The following is a 12,356-nucleotide window of genomic DNA, read 5'->3' as shown; positions in this document are numbered from 1 at the left end:
TCGGCGGAGAGAGGATAACGCCCCCCAGGGGTCAGAGATGAGGGGATAATGCCCGCAGGGGTAACACCTGTAGGGATAACACCCCCAGGGGTCACAGCTGAGCGGATAACATCCCCAGGGTTTAGCGCCGAGAGGATAACACCCCCAGCGGTCAGCGCTGACGGCATAACATCCCCAGGGGTAAAAGCGAAGGGGATAACGCTCCCAGGGGTCAGCGCTGAGGTGATAACACCCCTAGGGGTCAGAGATGAGGGGATAACGCCCGCAGGGGTCACAGCTGAAGGGATAACACCCCCAGAGGTCAGAGATGAGGGGATAACACCCCCAGGGGTCAGACATGAGAATAAACTGCCCACAGGGGTCAGCACTGAGGGGATAACACCCCCAGGGGTCACCGCTGAGGGGATAACACCGCCAGGGGTCAGCGCGGAGGGGATAACACCCCCAGGGGTCAGCGCTGAGGGGATAACGCCCCCAGGGGTCAGCGCTGAGGGGATAACGCCCCCAGGGGTCAGCGCTGAGGGGATAACGCCCCCAGGGGTCAGCGCTGAGGGGATAACGCCCCCAGGGGTCAGCGCTGAGGGGATAACGCCCCCAGGGGTCAGCGCTGAGGGGATAACGCCCCCAGGGGTCAGCGCTGAGGGGATAACGCCCCCAGGGGTCAGCGCTGAGGGGATAACGCCCCCAGGGGTCAGCGCTGAGGGGATAACGCCCCCAGGGGTCAGCGCTGAGGGGATAACGCCCCCAGGGGTCAGCGCTGAGGGGATAACGCTCCCAGGGGTCAGCGCTGAGGGGATAACGCCCCCAGGGGTCAGCGCTGAGGGGATAACACCCCCAGGTGTCAGCGCTGAGGGGATAACACCCCCAAGGGTCAGTGCTGAGGGGTAACACTCCTGCTGTGACTGCTGGGGGCGCTCACACACAGTACTGCATGAGGGAACCACACACTGGAGACATTCTCCCCCTCGGTTATGGCGCTCTCATGAGGTGACAGGAGGTTTCCTTCAGGCGGGAGAAGCAAGGAGCCGTCACCTCAGAGATGAGCGTCCTCTGTCACATCTCCCAGGAGCTGCCATTCAGCCCGCAGCCCGGCAGGAGGAGGAGGAGGAGGAGTAGGAGGAGTGCCGCCGCCATCCCGCCCCCAGCTCTCCCTCCTCCCGCTCTCCTGCCCACACATCCTCTCTCTCCAGCCATTCCCCCTCTCCTCATTAATAACACTGCTGGATTCCTCTGCCCCTCATCATCAGGGGGGACACCCTGCAGGAGAAGCCGCGGAGCAGCGCTGCATGCCCCCTCAGCTGGCGCCCCCTGTGGCTGCAGTTCCCCCCGCTCCTCTCAGTCATTGCGGGTGATCTGATTTTTCCCTCCTGGAGCTATCTAAGACGTGGAGGAGGGAGGCTGAGAGCTAGGCACCCCCTCCCCTCCATCTCCGGAGCCCCCCGTTAGTGCCTGGCCCCATAATGCCGCCTCTCAGGACAGATGTGCCAGTGCTTGTCGTCCTGGGATTGCTGTGCTGTGCCCTGCACGTCCGTGCCACCTCTGTCAGCGATGGTGAGTGCCACCTTGTCATGGGGGGAGATGCGTTTTCTTCTACAGCACCTTCACATTGCAGGCCTGCAGATGATTGCACCGTGCTGCATGGCTCCTCACCGGGGCTGCATACTAAGGGGGTTATTGGATGTTGTCCAGCAAGCAATGGGTGCCCATGGCATGCACTACTGGGGAGCTGCTCATGCCAGCGGATGCCCTGAACTTGCTTAGATTTGTCTTCCCATCCTCAGGTTTTGGAAGGGAGACCCTGGAATAAAGGCCCTGACGGGAGAGGGTTTGGATGGTGATTGTGCCCCTGGTTGGCAGCTGGCAGCGGGTCTATTGTGGTGTAACAATGGGATGTGAGGGGGGTAGAGAGGTGCCCTCTTCTATAGGGGGTGGGGGCTTCTCTTCAGGGTCTGACATTCAATCAAATACCTTTTTATGCAGATGGATTTAGGAATCTACATCCAGATTACATCATTATCATCAGTGCTTGGTGACGGGGGTCCTTGTATACGTCTCCCAGTGACGGGGGTCCTTGTATACGTCTCCCAGTGACGGGGGTCCTTGCATCTATTGGTGATGGGGTCCTTGTATACGTTTCTAGTTATGGGGTCATTGTATGCATTTTGTGGTGAAGAGATCAGTGTATACATCCATTGTTGATTAGGGTCTTTGTATACGTCACCTGATGATTGGGTCTTTGTATACATCCATTGGTGACAGGGTCATTGTATACATCTGGTGATGGGGGCATTGTATGCATCACCTAGTTATGGGGGTCTTTGTATACCTCTCTAGTGATGGGGTCCTTGTATACATCCATTGGTGATGGGGATCCTTGTATACCTCTCTAGTGACGGGGTCCTTGTATACATCCATTGGTGATGGGGTCATTGTATACCTCTCTAGTGATGGGGTCCTTGTATACATCCATTGGTGATGGGGTCATTGTATACCTCTCTAGTGATGGGGTCCTTGTGTAGGTCTTCTAGTGACGGGGTCCTTGTATACATCCATTGGTGATGGGGATCCTTGTATACCTCTCTAGTGACGGGGTCCTTGTATACATCCATTGGTGATGGGGGTCCTTGTATACATCTCTAGTGATAGGGTCATTTTCTACATCTCCTGGTGATGGGGGTCCTTGTAAGCATCCATGCTGATGGGGTCTTTGTGTACATCTATAGTAGTGGGGTCACTGTATACATCTCTAGTGATATACACAATGACCCTGTCTCCTGGTGATGGGGTCCTTGTATGCATTTCTAGTAGTGGGGTCCTTGTATACATCCATTGGTGATGGGGGTCCTTGTATACATCTCTAGTGATAGGGTCATTTTCTACATCTCCTGGTGATGGGGGTCCTTGTAAGCATCCATTGCTGATTGGGTCTTTGTGTACATCTATAGTAGTGGGGTCACTGTATACATCTCTAGTGATAGGGTCATTGTGTATGTCTCCTGGTGATGGGGTCTTTGTATGCATCCATTAGTGTTGGGGTCTTTGTATGCATTTCTAGTAGTGGGGTCCTTGTATACATCCATTGGTGATGGGGGTCTTTGTATACATCCATTGGTGATGGGGGTCTTTGTATACATCCATTGGTGATGGGGGTCTTTGTATACATCCATTGGTGATGGGGGTCTTTGTATACATCCATTGGTGATGGGGGTCTTTGTATACATCCATTGGTGATGGGGGTCTTTGTATACATCCATTGGTGATGGGGGTCTTTGTATACATCCATTGGTGATGGGGGTCCCTGTATACATCCATTGGTGATGGGGGTCTTTGTATACATCCATTGGTGATGGGGGTCCCTGTATACATCCATTGGTGATGGGGGTCCCTGTATACATCCATTGGTGATGGGGGTCCCTGTATACATCCATTGGTGATGGGGGTCCCTGTATACATCCATTGGTGATGGGGGTCCCTGTATACATCCATTGGTGATGGGGGTCCCTGTATACATCCATTGGTGATGGGGGTCCCTGTATACATCCATTGGTGATGGGGGTCCCTGTATACATCCATTGGTGATGGGGGTCCCTGTATACATCCATTGGTGATGGGGGTCCCTGTATACATCTCTAGTAGTGGGGTCCTTGTGTGCATCTTTAGTGATGGGGGTCATTGTGTACATCTCCTGTTGATGGGGTCATCCCTGTCCCCTGGGTTCCCTTTCATCTGTGGCATTTAATTCTTGCCTATACTATGTGCTTCCATGACCTGTTCTGTATAGGACAGTGTATTGTATGCTATATATTCTATTGCTTTGTTGTCTATTGTCTTGGGCTAATGGCTATGATGGAAGTGATATTTGCTCCTGGAAGGCCTCGGTGACAGTCTAGATCTGTATCATACGTCCTCCCCCTCTGGTATTTATTACCCTTCTAGTGGTCTGATCTCCAGATGTAAAATCTATGTGTGCAGATGGGCCTGGTGACTGATCATTGGGGTAATAGGTCTCTGCTGTGGGATGTTACATTGTATCCACTGTTTATACATATGTGAAAACTGTTACATGTATTCCTGATTCCAAGGGTGTAGAGCGAGGAATCCAGGCTGACATTGTGAATGCATCCCCATTGCAGGCTTCATCTGCAGGCACAGCGGCGTCTTCCTCCACAGTGCGAGGCTGCAGTGCGCTTTCAGTGCGTGACATGGCATTTAACACTGGCAGGAAGAGAAAAGGGAGATTCATGGGAGAGGGACGTGTTTGCAAACCAGATGTGAGGGGAACCACTGTGGAGCTCCAGCTCCGAAGGGATTGTGTAACCGGCTCACTGTGCTACATTGTGGCTCTTAGTCATTCAAGCACTTGCTGATCAGAGGGAAAACACCTCTGAAATGCAGGATTTATGTTATGTAATAATGCCCGTCAAACCAAAAAGTTGATGCACAAAGACACAACATCCCAATGGAAAAAGTTTCCCAAGTCGCTCCCAATGCATTGTGACTTGGCCGCACAAAGTGGTGCAAACTTGGTTTGTGTTTTGCACTTTTTGATCACAATTTTGATCACAAAATAATACATTTATTTTGCAAACCTGATCTATAAGACTAAGCGTTCGCTCACATCAGCGTTGGATGTTGTGTTTGGGACAAAATAGTGCTATTTTCTCCTGTAATTACCAGAAAAATGCCAGACTGCTCTCTGGAAATCGAATGAACCCAGGTGGGGGGGGGGGGGGGGCTGTTTGGTTCTGTCATAAGACGGAGATGTTTGGCCATGGGGTGCTGTTTTTTTTTTTTTTTCTTCCCAGATGGAGTAGGAAAATGAAATCCCTTAATGCTGATGTGAACGAGCCTTAAGGTACCATGTATTAAAGGTGGGCCCCTAACGAGAAAGATTGGGTAAACCAGTCCATAGGCTTTCACCTTAGTGTTAGGAATACCAACCTGACTTGGCACTATAAAAGAGTTGATTCGGCTTGTGCAGTTCAGGCACCTTCATACTGGTGAGAAAGTCCGGAGATTTTCTCGCGATGCGAGAGTGAATGGAAACGCATGATTATGAAACCAATGAATTTCAATGGTTTCATTCTCATTTGCGATGTTTTCACTCCTGCGATGCTGCGTGAAAACAAAATCACAGCATGTCCATTCTTTTTGCGATATCGCCCTTGTTTCCAATGTCAATGCTGTGACCGCAGCGGCAGGGGATTCCTTCTGCCCAGCGGGGAGTCCCCTCATCACTGAACACTGTGACCACAGCAGGGTGTTGAGGGATGAGGGAATCCTCTGCCGCTGCTGTTAGAGCAGCAGCAGAGGATTGCAATGTTCTCCCATTGCTTTCAATGGGGCCAGCGCTGAACACCGTGCTGTGGTCACAGTGTTCAGTGGATGTTCCATGGATGTTAGGTGTTTTCAAGTGAAAAACAGCATCAAATCACTGCGGGAAATCCTTGCACTCCATTGCTTTCAGCGCTGCTGCGTCTCCATTGAAAGCAATGGAGTGAAGGGACTTACTGCAGTGATTTGAGGCTGTTTTTCACATGAAAACATCTCGCATCCATGGATTGCAGGGGCGATATTGGGCCGCAAATCGCTGCCTGATATTTCTGTCACCAGTGTGCAGGAGCCCTTAGGCGCCCTATATGACAATAGCTAGAGCTGGCGAATAGGCACAGATCCGTGGTGACATCATGGAATCCGCTCTGGCCCGTGTGATGTGCAGAACGACGCATGCTCCTTGTCATTTGGCGCTGGATGCTAAGGAGTTCACAGCTCCTTACTGTTTATTGGTTGGCTGGAGTAATGAGCAGCCCTACCAGCCAATCGGTAACTTTGGTTCTTTAAACCAGATTTTCTGAGTGGAAGATGCCGGTCATATTATCCTGAGTAGTGGTGGTGTTTTTCTGGGCATTGTAGTCCTACACCAGTCAGTGTCTCTCTTCTTTGTCCAGTTCTGCTCCTTTATTGTATCCCCTCAGGCATTCTTTGTGTGTTTTTGGACTTCTCCCACTTGGCCTATACAGTGGCGCTTGAAAGTTTTTGAATCTTTCAGAGTTCTAAAAGAGAACCAAATCAATCGAGTCAAAAATATTAGAATTGGTCTTTTACCTATTGAGGAAAATGATCCGATATCACATATCTGTGTGTGGCAAAAGTATGTGAACCTTTACTTTCAGTATCTGGTGTGCCCCCATTATGTAGCAATAACTGTATCTAAACCTTTCCGGTCATTTTTGATTAGTCCTAAATATCAGCTTGAAGGTATTTTAGCCCATTCCTCTGTACAAAACGGCTTCACCTCTATTATGTTGGTGGGTTTCCTCCCATGAACTCTGTGCTTCAGGTCCTTCTACAACGTTTCTGTAGTTAAGGTCAGGACTTCGACTCGGCCACTCCAAAACTTTAACTTTATTCCTCTTTAACCATTCTTTTGTAGAAGGACTTGTGTGCTTTGGGTCGTTGTCTAGATGCGGAACCCACCGTCTCCTGAGATTGAGCTCACGGACAGACACATGTCCTGACGTTTGCCTCAGGAATTTGCTGGTAGACATCATTGTCATCCTGGCCCAGATGCAGCAAAGCAGACGCAAGCCACGATATTGCCACCACCGAATTTCACAGATGGTATGAGGGGAAATCGCAGCATGTCCTATTCTAGTGTGGGCCTCGCACGGACGGCTTCCATTGCAGTCAATGCAAGCCGTCTGTCCCATGACGATCCGCAACGTCATTCTCAGCACTGCCCATGTGTGCTAGCTGGCACAGCTGCAGCACAGATAAGAAAACTGACAGGTACACAGGGGTCGCCACTGGGGCAAAGGGTCTGATTCCGTTGCGAGATCTCGCAGTCGGAATCTGACCCGGCCGTGTGCATTCGGCCTAATGCAGTGTTTTTCTTTCTCCAAACATAACGAATCTCATTTATGCCAAAAAGTTCTATTTTGGTCTCATCCACAAAACATTGCTTCAGTAGTCTTCTGGCTTGTTGAGGTTATCTTTAGCAAACTGCAGATGACCCTTTTTGGAGAACAGTGGCTTTCTGCCCTGCACACCATTGTTGTTCAGTGTCCTCCTGATGGTGGACTCACGAACATTAATATTAGCTAATGTGAGCAAGACCTGTAGTTGATTAGAGGTTACCTTGGGTTTGTTAACTGGCGGACAATTATATGTTTTACTCTTGGTGTGATCCCTGTTGGTCGACCACTCCTGGCTAGGGTAACGATGGAGTTCACTTTCCTCCATTTGTACACAATCTGTCTGACTGTGGATTGGTGGAGTCCAAACTCTTTGGGGATGGTTTTGTAACTTTTTCCAGCCTGATGAGCATCAACAACTCTTCTTCTGAGGTCCTCAGAAATCTCCTTTGTTCGTGCCATCGTGTTGTAAAGATCAGACGGATAGATTCCTGTTCTTTAACCCCTTGAGTGGCAATCCCGGAAATTTTCCGGGACGAGCTTCACTGCCGATAGTGATATAGCCCGGAGGATTTCCGGGCTATGTATCACTATGGGAGCTGCAGAGCACAATGCCACAAGCTGTGGCATTGTGCTCTGTCTGCACAGAACCACAGAGAACAAAGCAAGGGCTTTGAAAAACCAGCAGAAGATATTGCCGATCTGCCGGCAATCTCCTGCTTTGTTTACAGGTTGCCATAGAGACCATCGGCTTGTCAGAAGCAAGCCGATGGTCTCTGTGGCAGGGAGAGCTAGTGCTTGGCTGTGAGAGGACAGATAGGTACCAGCTCTTACAGCAGAGATCAGAGAAAACCTCCGATCTCTGCTGTGTTAACCCTTTACATGCTGCAGTCTATGTGAATGCCAATGCAAAGTTGTATCTTGGTCACTATGGGGCTTTATTGCAATCGAACTGGACTATCGTTGAGACCTAGCAGTCATATTCTGCACACGTGAAACTGGCCTCAGGGCTCAATTATGTATTTGAAAGAATACAGGAGTGCCATATGGACTGCTGTACGTAGTTTTTTCCCATGTTGCATTAGTTCTTGTTCCGTATTGTGTTCTGGGTTGTCTTAAGAAGTAATTTTTTTTTTACTGTTTTTGTAAAGATGGAAAAATTCATATGATTAATTGTGAGTGTGTCGGGGGGGGGGGGGGGGGGAGCTGAACAAATGAGCATATATAACCTATGGCCAACGTGGAACCTGCATTTATGTATTCAACCTATGGACTTCTATTGTTTAATTATGGCACCCATACAGATCAGTGGGAACAAGCTGTATAATGGGAAAAAATGGGTATATAAAAAACAGAAACTTTTTGAAATGTATCAGCAACTTTTTTTTTTTGTTTCACTGACAAAACGTGGAATTAATAGGAATCCGTTTGAGTGATCCCTTACGACGCGGTGAATTATTCTTTATGCCCCCGGGGCCAATTTATTCCTGATTACAGCCGTCTCTGGACGGTTAGATATGAATAATGTAAATACCTTCTGTCTTAAGAAGGCTTTGCTGTGATTTGCAGTGCTAAGCTTTTTGCTTCCTTTAATACATGTTAGGCATTGATTGGCCCCAAAGTGAGTTGGGTAACGTGCCTGACCCCAAACAATGGGATTTCATCCAGTTTGGCCGCCCGGATTTGTTTATGATGTGATAATTTTGGATCTGCCTATCTCGTTAGTAATTGTTTCAGTATGTGAGGGAGAACATCAAGATTATTTATTTCTGCAATTGTATATAGTAAATAGTTAAAGGGTGTCTTCAAATTTTTTATTTTTTTTGTTAAAAATGTCAGTGTTGGAAAAAAAAAAAAAAAAACAGTTTATACTTGCCAACTTTGGTCCCCCAAGGTTCAAGTGACTCCTTCGTTCACCCCACAAGATCTGTGTTAACAAGCTGCAATCACACACAGAAGTCGGCGGTCGACTGCTAAGCTCTGTGATTGATCCCATCAGCTGATCACATGAGCAGCTCTGGCCAATCAGAGAGCAAGTATAGCACATTGGTAGTCCTAAGACTAACAGGAGGGGATAAGGTAGTCTGAAGATTGCATCGCCCATTTTGGATGACTGAAAACAGGACCTGTAACTGGTAGACTGGAGGGTCGAGAGAGAAGTAGAACTGCGGGCAATAAACCCCATCTGGTCCAGGAGAGCATTTAGCCCTGAAACCGGAAGATCTAAGAGGCTTTTGGACATGGCTGATATGGCATCCTGTAGGAATGGGTTTCCAGCCTGCTGAGATAGTTGATGGCCTTCATACTGCTCTAACGTATTTACAAGACGTATATGATGACAAAATAGCGGAACGCTCTAATAAGATTCCTTAACGTTTGTTTCACATGGCGTCTCCTGTTTTTACTAGGACTTTCTTTTTTTTGCATAGACTTTCCACTGGGGAGGATTATTTCATTGCTTATTTCATGATTAGCTTTCAAAGGGTTCTGAACATGGCCCAATTGGACACTTAAATGGGATGTCTTTTTCAGTTTTCACTAATTCACTGGATGGGTGAAAACTGATAGATTGGTAGGGTCCAATTCCTCGGATCCCACCAATCTCAAGGCACTGCTCCATTAATTTCCATGGGACAGACAGATGGCCGAGCAGAGCACCCGGCTATCTCCCTGTGCCATTAAGAGGAATGGAGTTGATTCTGCGCCTGTGCGACCAGCGACTCCATTCCCCACTACACTACAGGGGCAATGTATCTTGAACTGTGAAATATGGCGCACATGGGTCTCCCATTCTCAGGATTGGTGGGAGTCCTAGTGGTCAGACCCCACTGATCTATGACTTTTCACCCATCCAATGAAAACTGAAAAAAACACTTTCATCGCTGGAATACCCTTTTTCAGGCGCCCATACACATTAGACTAAAAGTGATGAAAATGGATGATGTCAACCCAAAACGATTGGTCGTCGGGTTCGTCAGCTGATGATTGACTGTCATTGCTTGGAAGGAAGTCTTTTCAATGTTTTTAAAAAAATTTTTTCGGATAGTCGGACAAAACTTTTTTTCGATCATTTTAGGCCTTTCTTTGAAGACTCATTCGTCTCTCACCCGGTGTCCTTCACCATCTATGGACTAACATCTGCATGGCTGTGTCCAGGAAACAAGTCATCCATCAGGCGATTTGTTCCTTCAGCTATCAGCCTCCTTGGATCTAATGTGTATGGCAGGGTTACCCAACCTCCAGGCCTCGCGAACCCCAACAGGCCAGGTTTTCAGGATTTCCCCAGTGATGTAATTATTGTCACCGGTGTTCTGTCTATAGGACAACTAATGTCCTGTCGGCGGTCTGGAGGACTGGAGTTTAGTAAACACTGCTGTAGGGTCATCCTTACTATTTTATAATGTGATTTGTTGATATTTGCCATTTTCTTCTATGCAGCCATATTCAGTACAGTCTTCTCCGCTGATGGGGTGAGCGTGACCCGACACGTGCCAAAGCGGCATCCATTGAATAACTGCGCATGGCCTCGCTGTGCATGCACTAGCCTCGCTGGCCCAAAGATTAAAAATGGTGTAACTCCAACAATTTTTCAGTGTCTTCTGGTACCCAACAGGGCCGGAAAATACTTTTTGCAGCTCTCTTATGAAAACTGTTTACTGAACTGTATACCTATTTACACATACATGGCCAAATTTGTTGTTTGTTTTGTTTTTTTGCGACACAAAAACCCAACTAAATATATATAACTTCAAAAAATTGCCTTTTAGCCAAGAGTTTACTGGAAGGCGACTAAAAATGGCATCGCCAGCCAACAATAATATGTCATCCGATGACCACAGATTTTTCCAGACAAAGGTGGATTCCTTAGCAACATCATAACAGCGGACGAGAGACTCGCTTCTTTTCATTAAATTATAACAGGAAATCTGTATTGAAGTGCAATTAAATATTTTTAACCCTTTGGATGGACTGAATAAATAGCTGAGGTCGGTATGTTCAAGACGAGCTTCAAAAGGTTGGTCCAGTCTTCTGCTAGTAAATCGTATAAAGGCTTCTGATGTAATACTGGCAGGCATGGAGGCTCTAGTATCCCGTTGTACCGCCTCTAGCTTGGATACAAGATGTGATACAGGTGGGCATGGAGGCTCTAGTACCCTGTTGTACCGCCTCTAGCTTGGATACAAGATGAGATACAGGTGGGCATGGAGGCTCTAGTATCCCGTTGTACCGCCTCTAGCTTGGATACAAGATGAGATACAGGTGGGCATGGAGGCTCTAGTATCCCGTTGTACCGCCTCTAGCTTGGATACAAGATGTGATACAGGTGGGCATGGAGGCTCTAGCACCCTGTTGTACTGCCTCTATGTTGGATACAAGATGTGATACAGGTGGGCATGGAGGCTCTAGTACCATATTGTACCGCCTCTAGCTTGTATACAAGATGTGATACGGGTGGGCATGGAGGCTCTAGTACTCTGTTGTACCACCTGTAGCTTGGATACAAGATGGGATGGCGGCTCTAGTATCAAGTTGGCCCGCTTCTAGCTTGAATACAAGATGTGATACGGGCGGGCAAGGAGGCTCTAGTATCCTGTTGGCCCGTTTCCAGCTTGGAAGATGTGATGCAGGCAGGCATGTAGACTCCAGCACCCTGTTGTACCTCCTCTAGCTTGGATACAAGATGTGGCACAACAGGGCACTAGAGCCTCCATGCCCACCCATATCACATTCACCCCCTATGTCTGGAGACACGAACACGGCCGTCCTCCGTGCCCAAACTAAACCTGGATTTGTCGCTGAAGACAACCTGGTTCCACTCTGTTACAGTCTAGTTTATTCCTATAGAACACCACTGCAAACGGAGGTGACAATGGGTGGGTGTCAAATGCAGAACATGTAATGGGCGCCATCAGTCAAAGGTCCTTCAGCCTGGAAATGCTTGTGACCCGATGGGTGTAACGATGGCGCCACCAGTCTCTGGATGGCGGACAATGAAACAGTTGGAGCTTCTCTGGCCTGTCGGACGATTGTGCATGCGGTGAAGAAACGATCAGAGATAAATCGTTGTGTGTATAATAAGTTCTGCAACATTATAATATACTTTTAATCGTGCATCCTTTCAAGATCTCTGTTTGCTGGCAGTAAAGGACAGGAAAGAGAATTGTGCTGCTGCTTCCATTCGCTCAGAGGATTGTATAGCCAGGGCAGCATGTCCATCCGCTGCAAGAGCAGGATGAGGATCGTTCCCTAATCCTGCTCACGGGGGGCTGTCCCCCAAATGTCCGCAGACACTGAACAGCACACTGCATTGTCCGATGCATGCTGGGTTTGGCAAGTTGGGTGAGAATGCCATTGGGTAACATTATAGTCTGGCACTTTCTGTAATTTTTGTCTCTAAATTTTTCTGCAAAAAGATCTTTTCTGTGCTGCATGGTGCAGACG

General features: G+C 48.2%; 1 protein-coding gene across 2 annotated transcripts in view; it reads left to right on the top strand.

Moving 5' to 3' along the window:
• The first annotated feature begins 1,276 nt into the window (after window positions 1-1,276).
• The window catches only part of LRP1 (LDL receptor related protein 1), a 308,223-nt gene continuing 297,143 nt past the window's right edge, over window positions 1,277-12,356 (top strand). For both annotated transcript variants that reach the window (XM_066584447.1, XM_066584446.1), the window contains exon 1: window positions 1,277-1,551. In XM_066584447.1, coding sequence (XP_066440544.1) covers window positions 1,461-1,551 — 91 coding nt within the window. In that variant the 5' untranslated portion in view covers window positions 1,277-1,460. The remainder of the gene's footprint in view (window positions 1,552-12,356) is intronic.

This window comes from Eleutherodactylus coqui, chromosome 1 (assembly GCF_035609145.1).
Source record: "Eleutherodactylus coqui strain aEleCoq1 chromosome 1, aEleCoq1.hap1, whole genome shotgun sequence".
In the NCBI taxonomy this organism is placed as follows: Eukaryota; Metazoa; Chordata; class Amphibia; order Anura; family Eleutherodactylidae; genus Eleutherodactylus; species Eleutherodactylus coqui.
Note: the sequence above shows the minus strand (reverse complement) of the source record. Positions and strands in the feature narration are given on the sequence as shown.